Source organism: Enoplosus armatus, chromosome 24 (assembly GCF_043641665.1).
Source record: "Enoplosus armatus isolate fEnoArm2 chromosome 24, fEnoArm2.hap1, whole genome shotgun sequence".
In the NCBI taxonomy this organism is placed as follows: Eukaryota; Metazoa; Chordata; class Actinopteri; order Centrarchiformes; family Enoplosidae; genus Enoplosus; species Enoplosus armatus.
In genome coordinates, this window is record NC_092203.1 from 5,339,210 (window position 1) to 5,364,867 (window position 25,658).

Sequence of the window (25,658 nt, forward strand, 5' to 3'; positions counted from 1 at the left end):
AGCCAAAGCAGGGAGTGACCTCTATCTCTTACAAATTATTTCATAAATATTTCATGTGTTAAATGTAGAGACTATTGATTACTCCATCCTTGAAACTTTCTAATCCTGCACTGACTCTTGAATAGGACAACATGCACTGCCTTAGAGGAGGCTGAGTTCAGTTAACAAGAAAACTCTACAAAGAAGCCCTGGAATAACAGATGTAAGACACATACTGAGAAAATAATCCCAATTACATACATATATAATATTGGGTTAATAATGGGCTTTGAGAAAAGAACAAATGAGACTTTGATTCAAGTTTTACTGTGAAGCATGAAAGAGACACAGCAGAGGACAAAACATGCTATTTAACATTGGGAAAACTTGTTATAGGTCTGTTTACATGCATCATACTACTCCAAATAAGGCATACTAATTTTAAACAATTTCCTGAATTGATTTTCAGCCATGTACAGCTCAATAAGCGGTTAATCAAAATGCATGCTATTCCTCGAGGAAGTTAAGTAAACAAAATAGTATTGTCGCTTAAAATGACTGCCCCTGCTCCCACTCTGTGGTAATTATTCAACAGAAGGCCAAAGAAAAATGTAAGATTTAACAATAATTCTGCTCAACTTACTTTTCTGGAAGACATATCATGTGACTACACGTTCAGACACTTAAAACCTAACCATAACGAAATAACCTGCAGTCTGCAAATGTCAAATAGTAGTAAAATGTGCTGCCCTGACAGCAACATACTTAAGAGGTCTTACTATTCATTCATCAATTACATCCCTCTTTAAGACACACAGCTTTTGAACTAACACCTGAAAGTGATATACAATACGCTGTAAAGAAAGGCTTTAGCAGAAACCTCACTATGATAGAAAATCCAAATTGTTAATTAGGAAACTGAAGCATGTGAGCATCTTATCCTCTTCCCTTTTGATTTGTTCGTCTCACAAGGTAATTATCAGAATATTTTGTTAAACTGTGTTTGCATAAAACTGTGATTGGTATAATGAGGATGCATGTAAACAGAACATCATCTTTACAGGTCAAGAGGAAGCATTTGCATTAAAAGAACACTCATCAAACCAAATGGGTTTTCTTAAAGGGAGACAGGAGAGAAGACAGTGGGAGACACAGAGGAAGCCATTTTGAAAGATCAGGACCCACATTATCCAATACTAAGAAAAAAATGCACATGATGATGATGATGATGATGATGTCGTAATGATTCACACATCGAGATTCTATGGGGAGGGGGATACGTACTTTCAGCAGCTAGCAGTCCTAGAGACAGCACAGCAGAAGAAAAACGACACCGAAGAAAGAGAGGCTGAGATTAGAGGAGGTTTACAGCAGTTATGGATGTAGAGGTTAAAAAAGAACTTAGTCAGACAACAAAGAGTCAGAGAGACGGCAGTGTGAGGAAGCATGAGGGCAGGTAGAGAATAAAAGGAGGCAGAGGGGAAATAGAGGAAAGAGCAGCAACAGAGAGAGAAAATCAGCAAGAGCAGCAAAGTCTATGAATAATCTGCCAAGCTGCAGCAAGCAACTACTGCATCTAAGCATCTATACTACACAAGTCTATGACTGTAGACACGTCTGGAGGTCTGCAATGGTAAAAATAAACCAGTCACCAGGAAGCATGCCTGCAACAGACTGCCAGCCTCAGCAGAAAGGACATATGGGGGCTATAAGTGTATCTGGCTGCAGCAGCTACACATACACCTGAGGATGTGAAGAGCTTAGCTCATCGCACTGATTCATTAGGTGATGATGTAACACACTGGTCATTTTCTACTGTTTATGACAGCAGGTTTCTGTATGCTGATAACCATTGGCAGGTTCAGCCTGCAGTCTTCTTATCAAAGGAAGTGAAAGTCCGTGGCTGAGACAGGGAAGCGAGGCTGTTGGGCAACATCTGTCTTCATTCAAACAGAGGAAGTTCTACACAGACAGCTGGAGATCACATTAAGACACTAGAATAGATACCACGAGAATAGAAACTGGGCAAGAAAGTGAACGTGTTCTTTGGTGCAGATGCATGTTGGTGAGTTTCATGTTTGCCCTTATGTGACACATCAGTGGATACTTACATTTGTGGACAACTAAATAGTAGATATAAGGTTTGTACATTAATCACTACATTACCATAACACCATTTGAATCTAAATGACACTACTTTATTGTCCTTATATTATCTTACAAATCAGTGTGTGTTTTAAATTCTTTAGGTTGCTTATCCTACCTGCACAAACTAGTAACTAAATCTCTCTGTTATGAAAACATTTTGAAAGATCCAAACCAGGATAGGGTTCTGTTGTGAGATTTACCTGAGGAGGTGGGGTCATCTGAGAAGTCATGAAGCTCCTCTGGGGGGTCACCATAGTAGGAATTAAACTTGTGGCTTGAAACAGCAGCCAGCACTGCACCCTGGGATACAGAGTAAGGATAGCACAGCTATTACATAAAGCTATACATGTTGTGGGGTGTGCGTACACGCTTTTTATGTGTTTGCATATGAGGCCTTAAGGGGACAGGCCTGTTGAGAATCTTAGAAAACATTTGACAAGAAATTAATCTGGGTCAGTCGTCAGAAACAGCTGCAGTGTGGAGGAGGTGACACTTCCTCTCATCTCTAATTTCACTGAATCTGTAGATTCAGATTGACTAACCCTCAGAATTTAACATCAACACAGTGCTGACCTTCAGCTTCCTCCTGGCGTTGAACTTCCTCAGCTGCTCCACTGTTTCAGGCAGGTGGATCTTGTAGGCATACCTGTCCCTCTCCTAAAAACAACAAACCATATCCACAAAAGCACAAGTAGAAACCATAAACACACTGGTGGGGACATTAGCACACCCAATGCACACACGCACATTAGAGCAGTCACAGAGCGGATGTGAAAGCATAGCTGTGGTTCCAAACCGAAGGAAGTGTGTCAGCATCAGTACGGCCAGTGGTTTAAAGGTGACTTTGAGATGCCAAAGCGTTTTTTTAATCAAAACAGCAAATATTCACATCACACTTCTTCTTTTTTAAATGTCACACATGATCACAAACGTTCAAGGACAACCTGCTAAAGCTGGCAACATTTACAGTGAGAGCTCCTAACCTGTAGTCAACTCATTACTAGCAGTTGTATGTGTGTGTTTCTGTGTGTGTGTTTGTGTGAAATCTTGCCTTCAGCCAGGGGTGGTTGAGGGCCTCGTAGACAGTGATTCTCTCAGCAGGGTCCAGCATTAGCATGCGTCTCACCAGGTCCTTGGCGCTCTCCGAGATGTGGGCCCACTGGCGTGGGTTCATCTAGACAAACAGAAATTTTCAGAAACATGTAGAACATTGGCAACAAAGATCCCTGTTGATCACTGTTGTCTCCAGGTCGGCAATGCAGGTTGTAAGGGAAAATGAAACCAATTTATAATATATATAATACATTTTTTGCCCCTTTTTTTATTATGGATATTTTTATTATGGACTTGTTTTGAATATCACTGTCTAATCTTACTGTAAAGCCAAGTTGCAGTGTTGGGAGAGCTCATTATTTACAGATTTTATGTAGAAAAATAATTTAGCAGCAGCTTGATGGACGATAGCACAGTGTCGTCCATCAGGCTGCCTGCCGTGACTGCATCTGCCACAGATTAGTGCACCAAGCAGGAAATCCATACTCTCAGTTGAAAACTGAAAATCTAACAGGCCTTTATCTCAGTATCTTCCACTGACACTGTTAGGTCATGCATCACCTCTTACTGGCTTTTGTAAAGGTGAGAAGTAACTATTACCCATTTGATGCACTCAGTTCATCATCAAATGAGGAACACATATGATGAGGTAATAGTGATGCTAACATGCCAAAGACTGAGAGATGCTGTTATTCAGTCTCATATGTTACGTTTGCAGAACAAAGCTAAAATTGTAATTAGGGACACTCATTTAGATTTTTTTTTCTTTATTCAGAAATAGCAAAGTGTCTGTGGGGTTAGTCTGGTGCGTGACTGTGACTGGTGCCTCGCCAGTACCTCGCTAATGCGGCCAGCCTCAAGAAGCGTGTCTGGATATTTTTAACACTAGTTATGACAATCCAATGAGGGAGGATCGTCTCTCATATAGGTGGTCCACCTCTGCTTCTGGGTCATTAGCTTGATGAGGGGTGCTGTAGTTGAGCTCCGAGGACCAACATCGTGGCTATTAATACATTTTTTTTTTTTTACTGTTTAACTGATAGTATTAATCGGTCAAAATTACGTATTGTCGGTTAATGGTTAAACGGTTAATTACTAACATCCCTAATTCAATTTAATGAAAAATATCAACATTATAGCACACACACTGTTCAGTTCAGTTCTCTGTACCCCAGGAGCTCAACCTTGATGCACAGTGACAAAGAGGAGCTTACTATTGTGCTTACCTGCAGCTAAAGGGCACAGCTGTGGTGCAGTGATGAACATATTCAGCGTGCACACTGACAGACAAGGATGGTGTCAGCTCTCACCTTGTATTTCCCCTTAATGATCGCCTCAAACAGACGCTCTTTGGTGCCGTAGAACGGAAGGCAGCCAGACAGGAGGATGAAGAGGATGACGCCGCACCCCCACACATCCACCGGTTTGCCGTATGGCTCCCTCTTGACTACCTCTGGGGCCATGAAGTGGGGAGTGCCGACTCGACCTGAAGAGAGCAGACAGAGAGACAAAGCTGTTAATGAAAAATGGAAGCATGGTGGAAATCTGAAGCCAGAACTGGTGTTACAAAGATATGAGGACACACTGGCTATATGTAGGGCTGCAACTAACAGATTTTGGGGGATTCATCTGGTGCTGAGGATTTGCTTAATAAAATTACTTGATAATCATTTTCTGACTCAATCAGTTTGTTTGATTGAATCATTTATACTTAAATCTAAATCTAAGCCTGGAGAATATCCCATCATCCATTGGGAGAAAGGCAGGGTACATCGTTGACACTCCAGCTCCAACACACAAACTAATTTACATTTTCCAATTCACCTAATCTGCATGTCTAGTGACTGTGAGAACAAACGGGAGCTGCTGGAGGAAACCCACACAAAAGTACTTACTCATGTCTAAAATACCGCTCATCTTGTTACCACAGTCATAAGTCATTTTCTCTGAAAATGTCTTGCCTAGTCTGATTCACAGCCAAATCAAGCCAAAATATAAATTTTGTAATAATATGTCAATTTAAATAATCATTATAGTAATTTAAGATTAGCTTGCTTAAACAATTATCAAAATTATAAATCAATTAATTTTCCATTTTTTGGCTAATTGTCTATCGTGGGAAGGCATGCATGAATGTTTTGAGGTATAGAGAGAAAGAGGAACAAACAGTCCTACTGTACCTCCAGCTACTAAACCAGACTCTCCCAGCTGTATTGCCACTCCAAAACCTCCCAGCTTGACCGGAGCAGAGTTCTCCTTTGAGGCCAACAGCACGCAGTGAGGCTGCAGAGGAATAAAAGGGACAGGTCAAGGTGGATGAAAAAGATTTTAAACAGTAGATTTGTGATCCATATATTTCAACAGGTTAAATGAGGGACCGTTCTAGTAGGACTTAAATTCTATTCACAGAAAGAAGAAATCATGTATTTGCAATCTACAGTAACTGTGCAAAGCATTGCTTTGCTCTATCTGTGCAAAAGTGCAACATCCCATATGTTCATTTGCTGGTAAGTGAACCTCGGTTTCACAATGACAAGCCAACTCGCACAAGTATAACCACAATTTTATAATGATGCTCAGAAAGATATGGCTCTCAGGGAGCTGTAGAGCAAGGTGTTAAGTCGCATTCTACCGACTTAGTCAACTTAGTTAATAATTTGACATGAACTTGTGATGCTATTTACAACATACAGTAGACAATTGTTTTTGTTGAAAAAATAGACAGGCTAGGAGTCACTGACAGAGAGAGGAAGGCGAAAGCGAGAGAAATGTTAGAGGACAGGCAGCAGATATGTAGGCTATAGTCCACTATGTGTCCTGAACTATGTGGTAATGTCTGTCCCTGTCATCCCTTTTCTGTTTTAGTATGTATTTGCACTTAGATGAGAATATGTCTCCAACACTGTTTTCACACTTGAACCCTATTTGTATAGGATTAATATTGCAGGAGGAGGCAGGTCATAAATGATTTGCTGTGCCCCAAAGTGAGTAAACCCATTTTACGGGATAGCATTAGCCACTGCTATATTGCAACTAATAATCAGACATACAGTATATTGTATGCACTCAAGACAAGATTAATGTCACTGATCTGTGCATGCAATATTAAAAACACTCCACCTCCCTTACAGATGTTTAAATGTAGTATTCCTGCCAATTTCAGTCATGAAATTCAGTACTGAGGAGAGCTGCATGATAGATGAATCTCAGAAAAAGGCTAAGTGTGTGAGAGTGAGTGGCGGTGGTGGGCTCACTTCCTGTCTTCACATTTTTGTACTTCTCGTAACAGGGGAATTGAGAGGTATGGAGGATGTGTTGACACAGGCGGTGCGAGATCAGAGAGACGCAGAGAGAGAGAGAGAGAGAGAGAGAGAGAGAGAGAGAGAGTCGCAGAGAGAGAGAGAGAGAGAGAGAGAGAACAAGAGGCAGAGACAAGCATACTCGACAGTCATATCTGTGAGCGAGGGGAGTGGAGAGGGTAAGAAAAAAAGCTTTTCAATAAAGAAAGAGAGGACAAGGACCAATACATAAGAAGACTGAAGGCAAGCTGAAAAAGAGTCTGCAGGATTTATGACTCATTGAGAGACTGAAGAGAAAAGTACAAAGAAGAAGGGGTACTAAGGACAAGGACTGTAGTTGTACAATATCTTATTACATATCTAACTCAAGTTTTTCAACAAGTTACAGTTTGATGGAGGAAAAAAAACACACTGAACTTCTCTACACGATCCTACACATCTAAACTGCAGCTGTGCTGAATCTCCTACGGAAGGAATATTGATGGTGAGTGTTCTGCCTTAATCCAAACATCTGTGCGTAGCCGTCAAGACGGTGACTCTGCAATAGCGTGCATGCATGTGCATCTACACTCACACTCCTCTGCTTTATTGTAATACCACGGACCTGGAATTTAAGTGTTAAATAGGCATGAAAGCTTCGATTAGTCATGACCCCAGCTCTCACTGGTAAAAAATGTAATCTGTGAACTACAGAAAACAGACCTGTTGTTCAGAGGGACATTTCTACATTGTCCAGCTTCTGGAGCTCCTCCTCTCCTCCACCTTTTTCATGGCATTACATAAATTACTATAATTTCCATTTCACAGCGAGTATTACACATGTGACCTTTAAAACTGCAACCCACATATTACGTATCTGTCTGTGCATTACTCATAAAATATGTGAGTGCAGCGTCACAATGAGGGCATTTCTTGTTGCCTTTGGCAAACAATGAACTGACATTTACTTTTCTTCTTTTTCAGAGCCTAATGATAAACAACCCTGAAGTTGTCACTCCTCAGACACAATGACAAACTCCTCCTCTGCCTCCTCTTTCCCCTTCTCTCTTTCAACTTCTGCTTCGTCTAACTCCTCTCTTCCTATCTCTACTTCATCCCTCCCTGTTTCGATGTCATCCCTCTTCTCTGCCACCTCTCTTACACCTCCCTCTGTCTCCACCTCTTCAGTGGCCCCAAACCAGACTGTGTGCTCATTTGACGACGAGGCCCTCCGTCTGCCGCTGGCAGTCCTATACTCCCTGTTCTTTCTCTTTGGCCTTGTAGGTAACCTCTTCGCCCTGTGGGTCTTCCTTTTCCTACACTCAAGCCGTAACTCTGTGCGGGTGTTCCTTATCAACTGTGCTGTGGCTGATCTGGTCCTCCTGGCGTGTCTGCCCTTCAGGGTTTTCTACCATGTTAATGGAAACCGGTGGGTTCTGGGATCTGTAGCCTGCAAGATGGTGGGGAATCTGTTTTACATGAACATGTACATCAGTATTACATTACTGGGGTTCATCAGCTTGGACAGATACTTGAGGTTAAAGGGGAAAGGCAGAGTACGGAAACGCATGAGGATGACGCTGTGGGGGCACAGCCGGCCTTGGAGCTGGGTGGCATGCGGGGCTCTGTGGGGTCTGTCACTGATGGCGCTGGTGCCTATGATTGCTACAGCAGAGGACAGTGAGGACAAAGACATATGCTTCCAGTACAAGCAGCGTAGCAGCAAAGCCAAAGGGAAAGCCTACTTCAACGCGGTGCTGGTGGTGCTGTTCTGGGTCGTATTCATCATGCTGGTGGTCTCCTATGCAAAGATCGCTTCCCAGTTACTGAGGGTGTCACGGGACAAGCCGGACCTCCCCAACGCACAGAGATATCAACGAACCGCCAAGAAGTCCTTCTTTGTCCTCTTTCTGTTCACCATCTGCTTTGGGCCCTACCACGCCTTTCGGCCCGTCTACATCCTCTCCCAGCTCAGCACAACAGTACACTGTGAGTACTTGCAACTGGTGGACCGTACCAACGAGGTGATGCTGTTATTCTCCGCCTTCAATAGCTGTCTGGATCCGGTCATGTACTTTCTGTTATCTGGCTCAGTGCGCAAAACCGCCCTCCAAGCACTTGGACACCGACTTGGCAACCGGCTTCTCTTCCTAAACGACGCAACATCTAACAGCTCGACAATGGAGTTCAGACGACTGTCTGTGCCTATGGCCTTGCCTAACCCTGAACTTAACACCCCCTCAGTCACCCCCAGAACAAGCATCTGTATCATCAACTCCACCCTCCGCCGCACAGGACTGACCACGCTTCCACATACTGGCCAACAGTGATGAACGGTTTGTCTGACTACAAATAATGTCAACCTGAACACTGAGGAAATATATATCTGACATTTCTAACATAGGTGCCAGACTGGTCGGCTAATTCTCTGTGAAGCTGAGCAAAGCATTTCTACACATGCCTACTTCTTTTGTTTAAAGAAAAGTTGTTGTTTTTTTTCACTACTGAGATATTCTTACTATGTTAGCTTCTGAAGATCTATGCTTGGAGGGAATCATTGTTTCAATTCTAGTTTAATGCCTGAGTGAAAGACTGACAGTACAATCATGTCTGAGGAGATACACTTCAGTGACTTCTGTGAGAGCAGCTTTTCTAAGAATACATACTGGGTGTATTTCCCATCAGAGAGAGTGCTACAATGTTTCTGAAAGAAGTAAATGTGTATATTGGTAATAATGGATTGTGTGTATCTGATACAAACTTTTTGCCCTCTTTTGTGGAAAAAAATAATTTCTAGTATTAATATAAGATCTAAGGTGTATTTGGAAGACACATAGACAGATAAAATACAGATCTGAAAGTATATTGATTGGACAGAACAATGACTTACTAGACTCTTTCTGAATTATCCTGATTGTGCTAAAAGCCACCCATCTGGCACTCTAAGTGAGTTAAAACAAACACTAGCAGTAATGTGCAACTACCATTTCACCCAGGTTTGACCCAACAGCACACACAGCTATTAGTTTTACAATAAAAACAAGGCTGTGTTGATCCCGTTGGGGACTGTCTCGTCAAATGGCTGGTGTGTGGATCAAGGGCCTGGTTCAGGCTGCTCCATCTGGACTGGTAGTGTTTGTTGCCTGTGTTAGATGGCTAATCCTGTTGGAATCACTGGTTGATGCTAATCTGACTATAAGAACTCTTAAAAAGGAACGGACTAGCATTTGACATGCAATGACGCACTGGTTTGCAAACTGGAGAGACTTGCAGGTGGTTAGACTTAAAACATGTTCGTACTAAAAGCCACATAATAACTAGAACTTAATGTAAAGAGCGGATGTTAATGGGAGGGGTTTCTGGTAAACAGTAATGCTTTCGACCTTTATCTTCCCACAGACCATACAGATAAGTATCTTCTCACAGTTGAAGACAGTCACATGAGACTCTGTGGTATAAAGCAGTTTATTTTTGTTTATTACCCTTGTTATGCAAAGGTTTAACACCTCAGTTAACTGGTGTCAGTTAGGTGATACGTTTGGTGTTTTCAGTGGCTTAGTCTGGGAAACAAAAAGGGAGAGATCTCACCTTTACATCGCGATGAATCACATTGTTGTCGTGGCAGTACCGAAGTGCCTCCAAAATCTGCCTCATGTAGTGGCTGGATGGACAGAAAGCAGAAACAGATGAGGGGGAGATCATTTAGGGCATCCACAAATTGTTGTTTATTTCAAGCTTTATTAATATTTAAAACGCTCTACCCACAGTTCCCAGACTGTGTGTCCTACCTGGCCACTGCTTCGCTGTACACAAACCCAGCATCAGCTCTCTTTACGATTTCAAAACACAGGTCTGCTCCGTCCATACTGTTGGTGAGAGAAAGAGGAAGAAGACACCAGGGTATATATTATAGATAACAGATGAGCTCGCAACTGTCAAAATAGTGTTTAAAACAGAGTGCATCAATCTACATCCATCATGGAGCAATTTTATGACCTGCTGTCACTGGCATAAACAAAGAGGCACTATATTTTCATTATAGCACTTTTTAGCCAGATTTACACATCCGCATCAACCAGGCATGTTGATTAAGAAGATTATATTTACAACAAAGGCAGGGGAGAAGCAGAGAGCTCAATGTCTCCTGTGGATTTTATATTGAACACTGATGCTTTAGACTACAACATGTTATTTTTTATCATTACTGTGCAATTAGGCATGGCTGCAACCTAACACAATCTGACAGATTCAGTATGATTTTGTTATTAGTTGCCATATGAAGACCTGTCCTCTCAGCAATTGCCAATCAGAGACAACATATCAATCATCCTTTGACAAAAAAAGTGTACTACATACCACTCTACATACATATAGCACTGGGTGATATGGGGAAAAAATATATCCTAATCTTTCTTATCTTTTTAATAATCTCTTTATTTATTCCTCTCCAACAAAACATATGCATATGTATACCATTAACACGTGAAATTTTGCCCTTCAGATACATACTACTGTAAACCAAAATGACATCAATGACTACTATCTGAGCTTTAACACCTTACCACTCATCCACATTTTGTCAAGGCCCATATTAAGTCTGAAACCACTAAAATGAGGGGGCTGGTAGTGTTGGTGGAGATAGGGTGTAAAATTAAATGGTAAATTTGGTCTGTGGCTGTTACATTCGTCTACTTTACAGGTACTTAAGCAGGTTGCCACACGCCATCTACATGTTTTCTACTCTTGAAAAGAGAAAAAGAAGAAGAAGAAAAAAATAAAAATAAATATATATACATATATATGTATATATGTATATATATAGCAGATGAACAGAAACAGTATCTGGTATGTGGGACTGATCAGCAGACGTGGTGGTGGCAGATCTTTTCTGTCCGGGTTAAGACCAAGTAAAAGGTACAAAATCAAATCCTAAAATGGTGTGAAATGCACATGCCTGGCTACATGATGCAGAGTGTGCAGCACAGACTTACAATTCAAAGACCATGTACAGCATGCCATCAGAGCTATAGGTCTCCAGCAGCTCCACGATGTGGGGGTGTTTCAGCATGTGGCAGATACTGGCCTCTCGCTTCAGATCTGGCAGGTAGAAATAAGACAGGTGAGACATTGTTCACATCCAACAATTCGTTTTTCACTCCAGCGTAATTATATTTCCATTACAGGTTGTGAAGGAAGATGTTAATTCAATTTTATTTGAATCTATAATTTCTCATCTTTCCATCGCTAGTGATAAGAAGTTTTGTTTAATGTTAGTATAACATTAACTGTAGTAACCTGACTTCTTAACTTTATGACCAAGATGTGGCCGTGCTATTGTTAAAGTGAGCTTAATCCCCCAAACATATGTGCTGTAAATCATGATTTATCCACTGCACGCTGAAATGATCTTGCTGATTTATCTTTTTAATTTCATAGTGTTCATGCTTTCAAATGGGAAAATTTCATTGTGAGCTTCCTCTATTGGCTCATTCAAGGACTTTATGTTTTGCTCTTAATCTCCTTGTCATTTTCCAACCACTTTAATTTATTTTAGACAAATATGCTACTAAATGTGAGCACTGACAACAGGTTTGGATTTGCCATCAGCAGGAGTCAATCTCGGCCCTACCAACCCTGCAGGTAAATCCAGTACTTGGAACATTGGAAAGCAGGTAAGTGATAAAGTTACTACTTTCAATAACTCGCACATTTGACATACATTCACATAGCTTACCATATAGCATATATTGGTAACTATAAAAAAATATATTACAATCACAAAATAACTTAGCCTACTTTACCCCCCCCATACTTGGTCTAATCGTGTGACATCAGTGATGATGTCACCCAGAGCATAAATAGAGGAAGTGGTTGGTCACCTCCTTCCTTTGTCTATGGAACACATGGTGGGCATGGTAAGTAGCAAAGAAGGAAAATAATTAACTTATGGAAAACTGAATAAACAATAACTAACCTTAACAATACTGGTCTCTGTTTAGTACTTTAACCAAAAATGCAGATGTATGTGAACTCCAACCAAATATAATGCAAAACACAAACAGACCCGGGATAGCAGCTCAGATATTGCTAAAGCAAACAAGCCTGGTTAAACTATAGTGGTGAAAATGGGGACAAATGGCATGTTCTCACCCACTTTGTCACAGTATCTATATTTCAATTTTTATTTTTATTAAAAGGTGTAAAATACTAAGAGAATGCATCAAACAAATAAGTAAATCAAACATCAGATAACCTTGGATTGAGAAAGATCCCTGACTATTTGAGAAAGACCGCTACTCTGCTGAGATGCTCGTTTGTTTGCTGCCTTGTTAAATCCTTTTTCGTCCCTTGGTGATGAGTTAAGGAGATGAAAAGTAAAAAGGACATGCCCAGCACGCCCCCTCCTCGTTACACACCTCAACAGGCCTGCTACATCTCAACTTCACCACCAGAGGGAGTGACAGAGCATTTCATCTCCAGACAGAGGGACTCCAGTCTTTATAGTTACTGAACAAACAAGGTGAGTTTTCACATGTTGGGCAGACAGATAAGCGAGCTAACAAGCTGGTATCTAGCAGAAAGACAAGATGTAGCACCACTACAATACCCTTTTTAACTGCACATTCAAATGTACATCTGGCTCACGCTCAACATCATCCCCTCATCACCACATCCAGATCACACTGCAAATACAATTACTACATGACTGCGGCATTCCTCGTCTTTTGACTGCCTCATTAAAGAAAACACTGAAGGGAAAACGGTAAGACGAGTGGACACACTTCTCTTTAAAGGAAATATTGAATGGAACGACAAGTGGTAAGACCGAGATTACTGAGGAAGGCTGACAGACATAATGTGCTGTTGTTGAACTCCTCACTCCATTAAAAACCTCATTTACACACTCCACTCTCCATCTGCAAGTCTACTGATCTGTGTGTGCGCTCATTGTGTCGTGACAGACAAGTATCATTATGCAACACAGAGAAACGACAGTGTCCCCACTACAGAGCCCCCATTCTACTGTTCCTTTGCTTTCATTATTTCTCTACGCTCGTCCTCGACCCGTCTCATCGTGTATCTATTCTTGAACTCAACAATGATGCCCAGTGTCTGCACGGCAACGAGGAAACCACTCAGACAGAGGGAGGGAGCCAGAGAGGCCTGGAACACTGAATGAAACCAATGCCATTTACTGGGCCTATTCCAAATCAATTCTTACATAGAAGGTCTAGACTAGGCTTTGTGATGCAATGTTAAATCATTTCACTCATGATAGTTTGGAGGAAAAGGTCTTTACACCATTTGCATCTGATGTACTCATGACTGGGGGACAAAACCAGCTTAAAGAAATCACAGAAGCAAAAAATGCTTGGTCATCTGTGGTTAGTTTGTCTGGGATGTTGGTGAACTACATTTCCAATACGTTTCTTACCTAAATTTACTATACACATCTAATAATAATGCAAACTGTGTTTTTCTCTGAAATTCAATACCCATAAAACCTTAATGTTGTGCTCACCAGTTCACTTTCTATATTCATCTTCATTCAATTCCAAAATTTCAAACACTCATTCAGCTTTTGCTCAATACTCCCAAACTCTTAATTACACCATTTATCATTTGTTCTTCTAACTCAGTCACATGCACACACATATTCATACATAACTGTTTGTTACTCAGCTTGTAGCAGCTCTGTCTCCTTTTCACTCACATTTACGCTGACGCAGATTCTTTAATAAGCTAAGGTATGTGGTCTCAGGAAAGCACTCTCCAAATCTGGCTGCACTCCAATTCTCTGCCATGCCACTTTGGGTGGCCCCTTATTTCTTCTCTTGTGACTTTTTAAAAAGGTCAGAAATGTGGGTGTCAAAAAGGCACTAACCTTAGGTGAAAGTTTCGCTGTGAATATTAATTTAATATTTAGTATAGTCAAGAATTCAGCTTATGAAATGATGCATGTTAGTGCCATTTCTGTTTTGACAACATCCCATATACTGGCCATAAGAAACGTGATACTTAAAGAAAAATACATAACATAATATGGGATACAGGATAATAGTTTAATAAAAGTTGTTTTCACATGTACATCAATTAACCACAACACAACAACCAATAACATTATTCCAAACTATTCTAAATGTCCAAGGTGAAGGAAAGCTCTTCAGGTTTATTTAACTTTTTAATAAATGAATACATTTAGTTCCAGAATAATGATTACATACTAACGTCCAAAATTATGTAGGACATGGACTTTGTTTTGGGAAACACTGTTGTAAATCTCCACTTTTACAGTTTCTCCTCCCTTGGGTCATTTCCTTGTCTTGCTGTTATTGGCTACCAGGCTTAACTCTGACTGGGGCATCACAGATGGCACATAGTGAACGCCAACAATAGGACCAACACACACACACTCACACACCTATGATCTTTGTCTCCATCTCTCTCTCTTAGACACACACAGATCTCAGCATGACAAAGCCCAAAAACACATGGTGAGACATGGCATGCTTCAATATCTCACGCATACTCACCACCACTAACCAACCAATACACACATACACACAAACAAATGCAGTTCCAACATATTATTCATCTGTTCATCATTTATTTGTGTGTGAGAATGCCATTATACACTGTGTTTGATATCTTAGCCAAACAGTATTTGCAGATTATTCCCATTTGTTGTAACCCACAAGAAAAACAAGGTGGGTGGGGTTTGTATTACAGAACAGAAAACGATTCACACTTTAGTTAAACTTTTCACAGATGTAAGTAAGTCTGTTTCAAAGAGTAATTCTCTGTGACTGACAACATCCCTGACGACTATCCTCTCTTGTCCCGATTCTGTTAAAGCCATCCATCTGGTGCTCCAAGTGCACGACAGCAAACACTAATTTAACTACAGCCAAAGTTCAAACCAGGTCTGTTGTGTTCCTCACCTTCTGTGCTGAGGCCAGGGCTGGAGGTGAAGCTGGCCACATCGACGATCTTTACAGCAAACTGCTGGCCCGTGTCCCTGTTGATGCAGCGCCTCACCACGCTGAAGGGACCCCTGCAACACACACAAATCTCAGACTTAGATTTAAACACCAAAACAGCTCTAAGTTCAGTTAACACTTATCAGAAACACAAGTACACATATTCACATGCACACAACCACACACATACACTAGCCTAATGCCATGGGCAGACAGTGCCACTTTTGAGAATATTCTGGATTTACAGTGGGTGGTTAGCTACGCATCGTAGCCTTCGTGCTTGTGCCAGTGGGAATTATAGAGCGGTGGTGTGCAGCACAGCTGTAAAAGCTAAAATAAAACTCTTAAAGGTTTCCTTCTGGGCAAATGAGGTGGCAGATATTGTAAGGTTGTGTTTCTTGATATAACTGCAATGGGCCTGACATATGGAAGCTATAAGGCATGTTTTCCTGCCCTGTGTTCAACAGGATGCAAGAAGTTCTCAAAATGTTGTATTAAAAGGTGAACAAAGTAGTCCAGCCATGACTTGCCAACCCAGAAGTTAGCTCAAGGTTTGTGTGGCAGATGTACCCAAACAGATTAACCACCATGCAAAAAAGTTTGTTTTGCATTCAGTCATTACATTAATCATTAATTCCTGGTTTTAATCACGGGTTTGTTGTATACAACCCTGGACCTTCCTACAGACCTTCTATGAGTATTTGCGCATAGTCCAAGCCACACTAAGTGACACTCCTCACATGAACACACAGGTCAAGTCCATGAAGAAACAATAATACCTTTCATTTCATAATTCTTTCTCATTTTGCCAAAGCATCAAGCATGAGATTAAATCTGTAACAAAGTGGCGGGAACAGACACTGAAAGCTGAGACATTTGCACATTTTCTGTCTCCTACCCCACTGAGAGTTACACACAGACACACACACATACCCCTGCCGTGTTACAGCTGTCTCTACATCTCCCAAAGTCTACAATCCTCAAAGGCGGAGCCAATGCTACTAGACACACACACACACACACACACACACACACACACACACACACACACACACACACATTTTGCAAAGTGGTGGCCATTAACAGGCATTGGTTTAACTGAATTAGCAAATGAACTTGCTTGACAATGTCAGAGTCAACCCAACAGTAAAAGCAATCCAGTTTAAGCGAATGTGCATGTTGTGAGTATGGAGGCTGCAGCTAATTCGCTCTCTCACATCTGCTGTAATGATTAACCCACACAAACAAACAAATTCAGGCCGCATGTGCACGCTCTGGGCCGAGAGAACCATAAAACACAACACCCTTCCCTTCAGAGTTCACAGGAATCCTGCTGATGATCTGACAACCCCACTGACCTTTGCCCTCCTGGGGTGATGTGCTGTAGCAGCTGTGTTTCCTATTAAAAAAGGACCTCAGAGGTGTGGGGTGCTTGTTGAGTGCATGATGGAGCTTCTGATGCCCCCATTCCAACCTTACAATAGTTTCAGATGTGTGTAGGGCTGGTGAAGGGGGAGTGAGAGGCTGCAACCACCAGAAATGATGCAGTGAGGGTAAGGCCATCTTGGCACTGATCTAATGTGTGTCAATAAAACTCATTACCGCCATTAAGCAATGAGGTGGGGTTGGGTGGACCTGCCAGATTTTATGCATCAACCCCATTTGTAATCTTGGCTGTCAATTCAAGGGAGCTACATGGAGAATCAATTCCTGAATGGGGTTTCTACAACAGTTGTGTATTGTATAAGCGAAAGGGGGTTGGGGACGCTATTTAATAAATTAGAATGCAATTCATCTCATCATCTGGAAGAAAAAAAATTAAATGACCACGTACAGTAGCTATTATAGAGGCATTACAAGAGAGCAAGTAAATGTAAGAGAAAGAGAGCGTGTGTGCCTGAGCATGAGGAAGCAGAGAGGCCGCATGCCATACTGACATCACCGCAGCTGTGCTGAGTGGGCTCATACAAAACGCCCACACATGGCTCACATCCGACAGCGGCAGTCATCAAACATTAGCCCAAAGTGGCATCTTTACAGACTGCTCCTTGGCTCATTTCAACTCTCTACTCTATGTAAATAAAAGTCTGGCTGTTACGTGCATCTTTAACATCCATCCTGGCCATGAGCCAATTTTCCTCTCAGGTCTCTGTTTTTTTCCCTCTCCCAAACAGGGACAAGACACATCTGTAGCTGCAGACTCAACATCACCAGTACAGCTCTCCTGAGAGAAACCATCTTTGCTTAAAGCAGCATTTTGCTCTTGAGCTGTGGCCAGCAGCTAGCATAATTCACTCAGTTAGTCTGTCCCAAAACAAATAATTTGTAGGAGTTTCTCAGGTAGGCAAACTATTGGTGATGTTCCCAGATCGTAATCCTGTGCCAAGTAAATTGCATCTTATCTGGTCTGCCATGGTGCACATTATTATCATTGGCATACAGTGACAAGCCTACACCGGCAATTTTCTCTACAACACAATTTTAAGCATGTTTTGAAAAACCCACTGCATTCAGCAAACCTCACAACTAACATGCAACACATTTATGATTAACAACACAGTGAAATCAATAGCCATATGTCTTTAAATATTTAGTGGCCGCAAATGGGTGAAATCAAAGTATTCTGTGATTGTTAAATGTGTAAAAAAAAAAAAAAGGATATTTCAACGTGTATGTTAGTGATATGATTTCAGAGTTAGTGGTGAAGCCTATGAATACACAAAGCTGACAATTGTCTAATCATACATTTGTACAGAGGCATGTGCTTTGAAATAGGAAGAAACAACATAAAATTGATTCCAACAGCAGGTTTCTAAGATAAGTGCTGTTTGCTCTACTGCCCAAACTGAGCTCAAGTGCAAAGCTGTTAATTTAACAAGTTCAACAAAGTTCAGTGCTGCTCAACTGTGGTCTGTGAATGTCTAAGCAACAATAATCCAGAGTGCTTCCTTATGCAAATTAGAGAAACAACCCCTTTGAATATTAGCGGGGAAATTAGCATTCTGGTTGCAAACTGAAATTTAGAGCAGAGATACCCTCAGGAGGTTCTAAAGCTTTGGAAGAAAAGATTTCCCTCTGCATAAGCCAGAAGAGGATCCAGGTTTGTACCACCCTGTAGAGTCTGGCTTTGTAGTCTGAGAGAAAGCTTCAACTTTACACCATCCATTCACAACTATTGATCTGCTGTGTGTGGGCAACTTAAAGGAGCATGTACTGTACATGGAGAGGAAAGTTCAAAAGAAAGACAAGAAGTGCTCTAGTGAAGGAAAACAATTAAGATTACTCTCATATTTAGGCTAGACAAAAAAAGAGCAAAAACAACCTGGCACAGATATCACATTTAACATTTTCCCTGTTTAAGCCAAAGACAACCTGAAAACATTACTTTTTAATGACACAAACGCTACTCTCTCTTGATATTTCCCTCTACTAAAACAGATGGGAAGATGACACATTCAATAATGTGATACTTTATTGATCCCAGCAGGAATTCAGTGTCTTGCTTCAGGACACTACAACCAAGTGGATGCTTGCCAAGCTGGGGGCTTGAACCCTGGGTTTTCCTGAACGACAGTCTCTCCAACTCATTTACATAAACGAGGGAACAGAATACTAGAAGGCTATCTTCATATGGAATCCAAAACAGCACAAACACCAACTATGGCCTCCCAAATAACGCTTAATGAAGACAGGATTTACTGCCTGTTATTGCAAGGGATTGTCTTAAACTGTATACAGGTGTACCTAATAAACAGGTAAATATTGCTGGTTGTAGGCCTAAAATGCACTCAAGATATTCTCTTCTCATCGCATGATGAAAGCTATATCAAGCTGAAAGGGTAACATTAAATATTTCCTGAATAACTGTGCCTTTTCTATTTTGCTGACTAAACAAGCTTCTAAAAAGATCTGATAAGTGGCAACAAAAATGTAACTTTAAATGCTAGTTAAGTTAAAGTTAAGACAAAATGAAGCAAATGCTACTGGCAGCTAAACAATTTGGCCTTCCTGCAGCAAAGCATTTAGTGTACGATTTGTATGCTAAAGGTTGCAACTGTTTAGGGAGAAACTTTCATTAGACAGCTAAAATCTACAAAACAATGTAAATTTAAGATTTAGATGTCGTCCAAGCAATTTAATTATCCAACCCAGAATAAGCCAGAGGACTGATCACTTCATTGGTTTCGAGTGAGTCGCACATCCCAATATTCTTGGCTCTAATGAGCACCCCAGGGCTGAAATAAAGAGCACTGTGACTCCAATAGTGCTTCTCAACAACCTAAGTCCTATTCAAACAGAAGATTACAGACAGAAACGGATTAAATTGCTTCAGCGCTTTGCCAACACTTCAACTAAAGCTGAAATCTCAAAAGCAGACCTGTGGTGAGTGCATTATGTTCACATCACATCATCATCACATATTTACAATGTAAACTACATACAATGACCACATTATGAGCAGGGCCTGCACTGCCTATGCCTGTTCAATAGCTCGTGTCATCTTTCACCAGAGTTAATCCAGTCAGAAGTTAAACTGACACCTGACCTGTCTGATCTTCCTCTATTGAAATAAGGCTAGTTTAACCACAGGGGAGTTTAATTAACATTTATATGCATGAGCTGTAAAATAAGTCCTGTGTGTCTCTTTATAGCAATGCTACACAGACATAAGCAGCACTTGCTGTTGCCATGCAACTATAAGCCCTGATGAATCAGGGGTCCGACTTACTAAAAGTTCAAATATTTTTGACTTTTTGTTCTTTGGCTCTCAGTTCTGAAACCTTGCTAAGCTCTCAGTGCTGCCAGCAATGCAAAAAGCACATCTTTCTGGTGAAAATAATGAGAAAAAGAAAGCAGCACTGGAGGAGAGGATCCCGGTGGAAATGAGCCTATGTTGGTAATTACACATAATCAAAACTCAAAGTTCCATGCCTTCACAGAGACCGTTTACATCTTGAAAAAGCTAATAAAGAAGACACCATCAGGAAAATTAGATCAACTGGAAAATGTCAATATAAAGTCCATAACTTCATACAAAAAAACTTTCTCCAAATGAAATTACTAACCGTCTCTCTGTAGAAATCACCCTAAACATGGCTCCATTTACAATCCGAGTCTAGAGGAGATGATTACTGGAGAGTGATGGCGTCCCCAATGCTCTCAATCCCACCCAGCCAGATAGCTCCTCTCTGACACAAGCCGATCAGGGACAATAATAGACGACTGCTCTGAGCAACAATAGAAGTCTGAAGGAGGGACAGACTGGATAATAGGGTTTATGTACAAGTTTGAAAGGAGCCAAGGTCGAAGGTCAACAAGAGACACGCGAGTATACAACAGCACTAAGTCATCCAATAATCTGAGACAATCACGTTGACAACTCTTAAATTATATGGCAGGAGGTTACGGACAAACTAATTACAACAAACTTAATCGAGATTAGTTCACTTCACTAACTCTCTCAATTATAGTATGCCCTGATAAGACACTATTGATGAAACGTTCGTGTCAGGGCCAGATTTTAAAAAACAAATTCACCAACAAATATTCTATGTAGATTGGACATTTCTGAACTAACACATAAGTCTCAGATTCAGTCAGAAAAAGACAGTAAACAAACTTTTCATTCAAGGTGGAAGAACATGAAAAAACAAAGTAATGAAAGCCTAGAGGAGGTCTTCATTAACATAGTATTGTCAATCCATTTAACCCAATGAATGGCCAAATTATCATCCTGCCTTCAATCCATTTTGTGTGGAGATAAATCTGACTATCACCTTAGGTGACAAAATGTTCTTGCTTCTGTTACAAAACATACTTATGCTAAAATGTATGAGCAGGAATATCCTCTAACGAGAAAAGATAACATGGAATCCGTTTTTATGATGTTTCCTGTGGCTATAAAGCATTTGCATTTGGAATTTTAATTAATTAACATCCTCAGGTTTCAGCTATCTGCCATGTTGTCCACTACCTACAGTACAGTAGTGCTGACAGTAAAACATAAGGTTAAAAACAAAGTGGGAGATGGCAGAGTGCTGCAGTCAATGTCTGCTGGCATTATTTATATCCTTAGCCTCAGGGCCATCCCATTCCCAACTCCACTTGTCTCCATTGATCTGCCTCAGCCTCCCTTCCCCTCCCACCTCAGGGCTGAGGAAAAATGATCCCCCCCTTCTTCCTGCAACACATCCCAAGACACCAGAACTCAACACACTTGATCCATCAACTGCAGTTTCACTAAAGAACTGGCAGGATGAGAGGGATTTTATTGTCTTTTCTGTGACATGAATGTGGCAGCTCGTTTCTTTACTAAAGCTTAAGATATGCTCCAGACTATTATTCGCTCATGTACTACTTTTCTACTGACCTGTCTGGACTGTGTGACCATACCCTGCATAACTGCTCAGCACACTCAAGAAGTATTTGAAAATACTGTATTTCTTAGTGTGGCTGCAGGGAGTACCAAACTAGTGGAGGTTACATTTTGGCTATAAAGACATTATGTGGAAGCTGACATCTATTGCACAGCTTATATGGCAAACACATCTGACAGTTAAGGTGGATAAAACAAACTATCAAAAAAAAAAACAAGAAATTCTAATCTTTAACCCAGGCCTGGGGTCAAACAAAGTACACTGAAATGGGGAAAACACGCTTTTCAGCTATCATTCACAATGGCCTGTGAATTCAATAAAATCCTTCCACTTCCCTGTATTTACTACTTTAGTCGATTATTGTTAAATTAAACAATACAAACTTGCACTGTTTCTGCACCAACTCTTGCCAGCGGCTCCTTGTATCTGTTACTGGGACTCCAAGGTAGTGGTCCTGGACACAACTATCAATTAGTAACCAAGGCAACAGGAAGTCTCAGGATAAAGGATAGGGCCTGAGGGTCTGGAGAGAGTGTCCCTCTTTCCCCTAGAACAAACTTAATGGACCCTCAGACCTCCAGTGTGTGAAGCTTGCAGGGGGGAGGGGACTGACTGGTAGCCCAGAATTGTGATGGGGCTGTCAGCTTTCTAGCCTTACTTCCAGCAGAAGTTGAGGAGCCATGTCTGACCACACAGAAGTAACATGCATACTGAGGCAATTTTCAATTTTCATGGCTCCTTGAACCTTTGCATGTCATGGTTTAAACACACCTCTGTCAGTCTCCTGGTTTATATGAGGACATAACCACCTCACTGTTGAATCAAAAGAGCTATGCCTCCTCTGACACCGTTTGACTGGCTTGTCAGTCTGCCTGTAACTGTATCCAGGTATGGCTCCTGTCAAACAGGGGGATTAGGAGGAGGAAAATCCTGTCTGCAGACATTCTAGATGTGCAGCCAGATGATTCTTCCACGTCCTGTGTTTCAAACCCAGACTGCCAGTCTGTCAGCTAAGAATATGAATGAATTTCTTCACCAACTGCAATAAATGAAATTAGGGAAAACATAAAGTAAAAACAATCAACTACATCGTATATCTATACAAGGCAGATGGACACCATGAGCTGTACTACTCCACTTTTTCAACCAGTAATCAAAAAAGTTAATGTCTGACAGACGTTCCTACTCAGCCTTACTAATTCACCCTCCTGCAGGGAGGTCATGGCAGTCTGCACCTCGTCTGCATTATGTGTGTTTGCTATTAAATCCGATGTAAAGTTAAATGGCAGTGCACTTTAAAGAGACTTCACCTCACCCAATCAAGTGAACTTTCCCCTTGGAAAATCTGGCCTAAACATGAGAACAGCACCCAGCCGAATTAAGCAGCTGTGTGTGGCAAAAGGAGAAGATGCGGTAAAACAACCAAAATAGTCAAAGACAAACAAACAAACAAGGGACGTGGTTCATGTCAGTACTTACTTGCCAATCACCTCGCACAGCTCGTAGACATCCTCGAACAGCACGTCGTCGTCCGCCATGGTCATAAAGGTAAACGAGGATGCTCTCCTCAAGATATCCCACCCACACGGGGTTTGGAGGAATCAATGATAACGTATTTTCTTGCTGAATGTAGTTACTGTTGTGCCAGGATGCACACTCCTGGTAATTTAAACCCCCCAATGTCAGTGACAGGAAAACAAGCGGCCCCTCAAGAGTCCAAGTTAGCCGGCTAGCCACATTAGCTGGCGTCCAAGGCCGTTACACCGCGGCCCCACCTTCACTTGAGCTACTCTCCCGGTAGGCTGGCTAGCCAGCGAGCTAGCTAAACAGTAACCATAGACCAGACCCCAGGGCGTGGAGATTTCCTCGCTCGTTTGCAGAAAAATACCCCTCTTTGCATGCCTCGGGTTTGAATCTTACTGTTGGGTACTGCCAGATACAGGACTCCCTCAGCAGCATCCACGGACACTTCCCAAACCGACCAAGATGCTCCCTTCACCGCAAGCTAACGGGGCTCTCGAAAATGGTCTGCTAGCTGGGTTAATATGAGCTAGCTGTCGATGGAATAACCGGTTGGCTCGCGCCGTTATTGCGCTGTGCACACCCAGTGTATCACAGATGGCTTATCCCACCGAAAACGTAATGTGACCGGGCTGCAATATGCTTCAGCTTCCCGAGCCCAAACGGAAGACCTTCACGTGCATGTCGACGACTACTCTGTTGCATTCACCGTCTGCGCTGGTAAATATTGAAAATATATCGTATTCCAACACAGCCGACCCTTCGTCCACCGTTGCTCCAGTTCCTACGCTGGCTCAGATGCTGGCTGGCTTTGACTGGCTGTTTCTCCGACTTCCAGAAATGCCAGGCTCCTCCCTCTAACGTCCAGGAAACTGCTCCGACAGGAGCCGAAATGGCCCGGGAGAGTCGGCCCAGATTCGTGTTTCAGCCTCGTTCGAGCCAAGATGGCGTGCGGGGGTGGGGTGGGGGGTGCGATTTAGGCGCAGTTTCCTAATCTCCTCCAATGGTGGCATCCAGTGTATACCGCGCAGGCGTCGACCATCCAAACCCCATCACCTTACGTCAGCCTTTCCCCGTCTTATCTCCATCATTTTAACATGCAGTTTCTGTAAATTGTCTCCTCTGACAGTAAAAATGTGTGTCCCACATATTGACTGCCAGCCGCACGAATAAACAGGTGTATTTTCCCACACAGAATATTAAACAAGAAGATTGCAATTTGCAGTGATTCCCAAATTCCCATGGGTCCTTAGGGAGGTTCCTCAGCAAAACGAGGGAAAGCTTTGTGTCTATATTATTTCAATAATTTTACGCTGACAACAGGATAGCGATGACACAGGTGATTTTGGTATTATGAGCTTCAATACCCCCTGGAATTTGTGTGATTATCTAGCAAATCTCAAGTATTATCAAATGGGTAATGTTTTGGCAAAAGGCTCTGGAGAACTGTGTTAGGGGCGATTAGTGTGTAATAATGTCCGGATTAAGTCGATGTGCTTTCATGTAATCTTTCGGCAGGTGCAGGAGTTGCTCTGGTGCAGGCGGCAGGTGCAGGGAAGCAGGTGGAATTTTCTCAGGTGTAGGAAGACTAGCCCTGATATGTGTTGGTGATGCCCCCTAAAGGTGATGAAAGGAATCACATACCTCCCCCTGCTCCATCTTGAACATCCTCTAATGTACTGTACATTTCAACACAACATGGCAAAAACTGAAAGAAATCAATGTGAAGTTTTAACTGAGATTCTTAGAATAAAGCAGAAAAAAGGGATAGCATCACTTTTTAGAAGAACAATGGTCTAACTCGATCCATTTTTACCTTCTTTGTCATGAATAATATGTATAATTAACTAAAATCTGTTTATATATGTTCAATTTTCTGTAAGCGATACAGAATTCAGCAGTTCACCTAATATACAATTATTGTCCATTATTATTTTATAAAGTGACTAATTGCTATTTGTTTATTTGGGGAATTAAACTTTTCCAGTACCTACAAACATACACATACAATATGTTTATCAAAAAAACAATGTCAAAAATTGTGTTGGTGGAGTGATTAAATGTAAAGTTTGACAGTCATGATTTCATCAAAACTATAGATTATTATAAAAATATAATAAGAATAATAATTTCAAGTATGTGTGGCAACCATTTAATGTTAATTTGTTTGACCTAGCAGTGCAAAATAGCAGTGAAAACCCTGCCAATTCAATATCAAAACAAACTAGCAATTTAATAAAATAATATTTGATATTGAGGACAAATCAGACAGGCCTTTCTCCAGGGCTAAAACAGAAGTTTGAGCTGGGAGACAAGTAAAT

At 41.4% G+C, this 25,658-nt stretch overlaps 2 protein-coding genes across 6 annotated transcripts in view; one reads left to right on the forward strand and one right to left on the reverse strand.

The window, feature by feature from the left end:
• Window positions 1-23,354, reverse strand: part of LOC139306828 (peripheral plasma membrane protein CASK-like) — a 35,498-nt gene extending 12,144 nt beyond the window's left edge. For 3 of the 5 annotated variants that reach the window (XM_070930786.1, XM_070930784.1, XM_070930783.1), the window contains exons 1-11: window positions 23,296-23,354; window positions 15,401-15,513; window positions 11,450-11,555; window positions 10,247-10,324; window positions 10,047-10,119; window positions 5,361-5,463; window positions 4,491-4,666; window positions 3,179-3,301; window positions 2,701-2,784; window positions 2,328-2,427; window positions 1,264-1,281 (exon numbers count right to left, since the gene is read on the reverse strand). In XM_070930786.1, the coding sequence (XP_070786887.1) occupies window positions 1,264-1,281; window positions 2,328-2,427; window positions 2,701-2,784; window positions 3,179-3,301; window positions 4,491-4,666; window positions 5,361-5,463; window positions 10,047-10,119; window positions 10,247-10,324; window positions 11,450-11,555; window positions 15,401-15,513; window positions 23,296-23,354 (1,033 nt within the window). The remainder of the gene's footprint in view (window positions 1-1,263; window positions 1,282-2,327; window positions 2,428-2,700; window positions 2,785-3,178; window positions 3,302-4,490; window positions 4,667-5,360; window positions 5,464-10,046; window positions 10,120-10,246; window positions 10,325-11,449; window positions 11,556-15,400; window positions 15,514-23,295) is intronic. The other 2 variants (XM_070930785.1, XM_070930782.1) reach the window with 1 other exon arrangement.
• Window positions 7,487-9,220, forward strand: LOC139306829 (probable G-protein coupled receptor 34). Its single transcript, XM_070930787.1, has one exon. It carries the CDS (start codon window positions 7,487-7,489, stop codon window positions 8,786-8,788), a length of 1,302 nt encoding a protein of 433 aa, XP_070786888.1. The 3' UTR covers window positions 8,789-9,220.
• Window positions 23,355-25,658: the final 2,304 nt, after the last annotated feature.

Coding starts and splice junctions, on each gene's coding strand:
- LOC139306829 (XM_070930787.1), top strand. CDS start 7,487: ATGACAAACTCCTCCTCTGCCTCCTCTTTCCCCTTCTCTCTTTCAACT.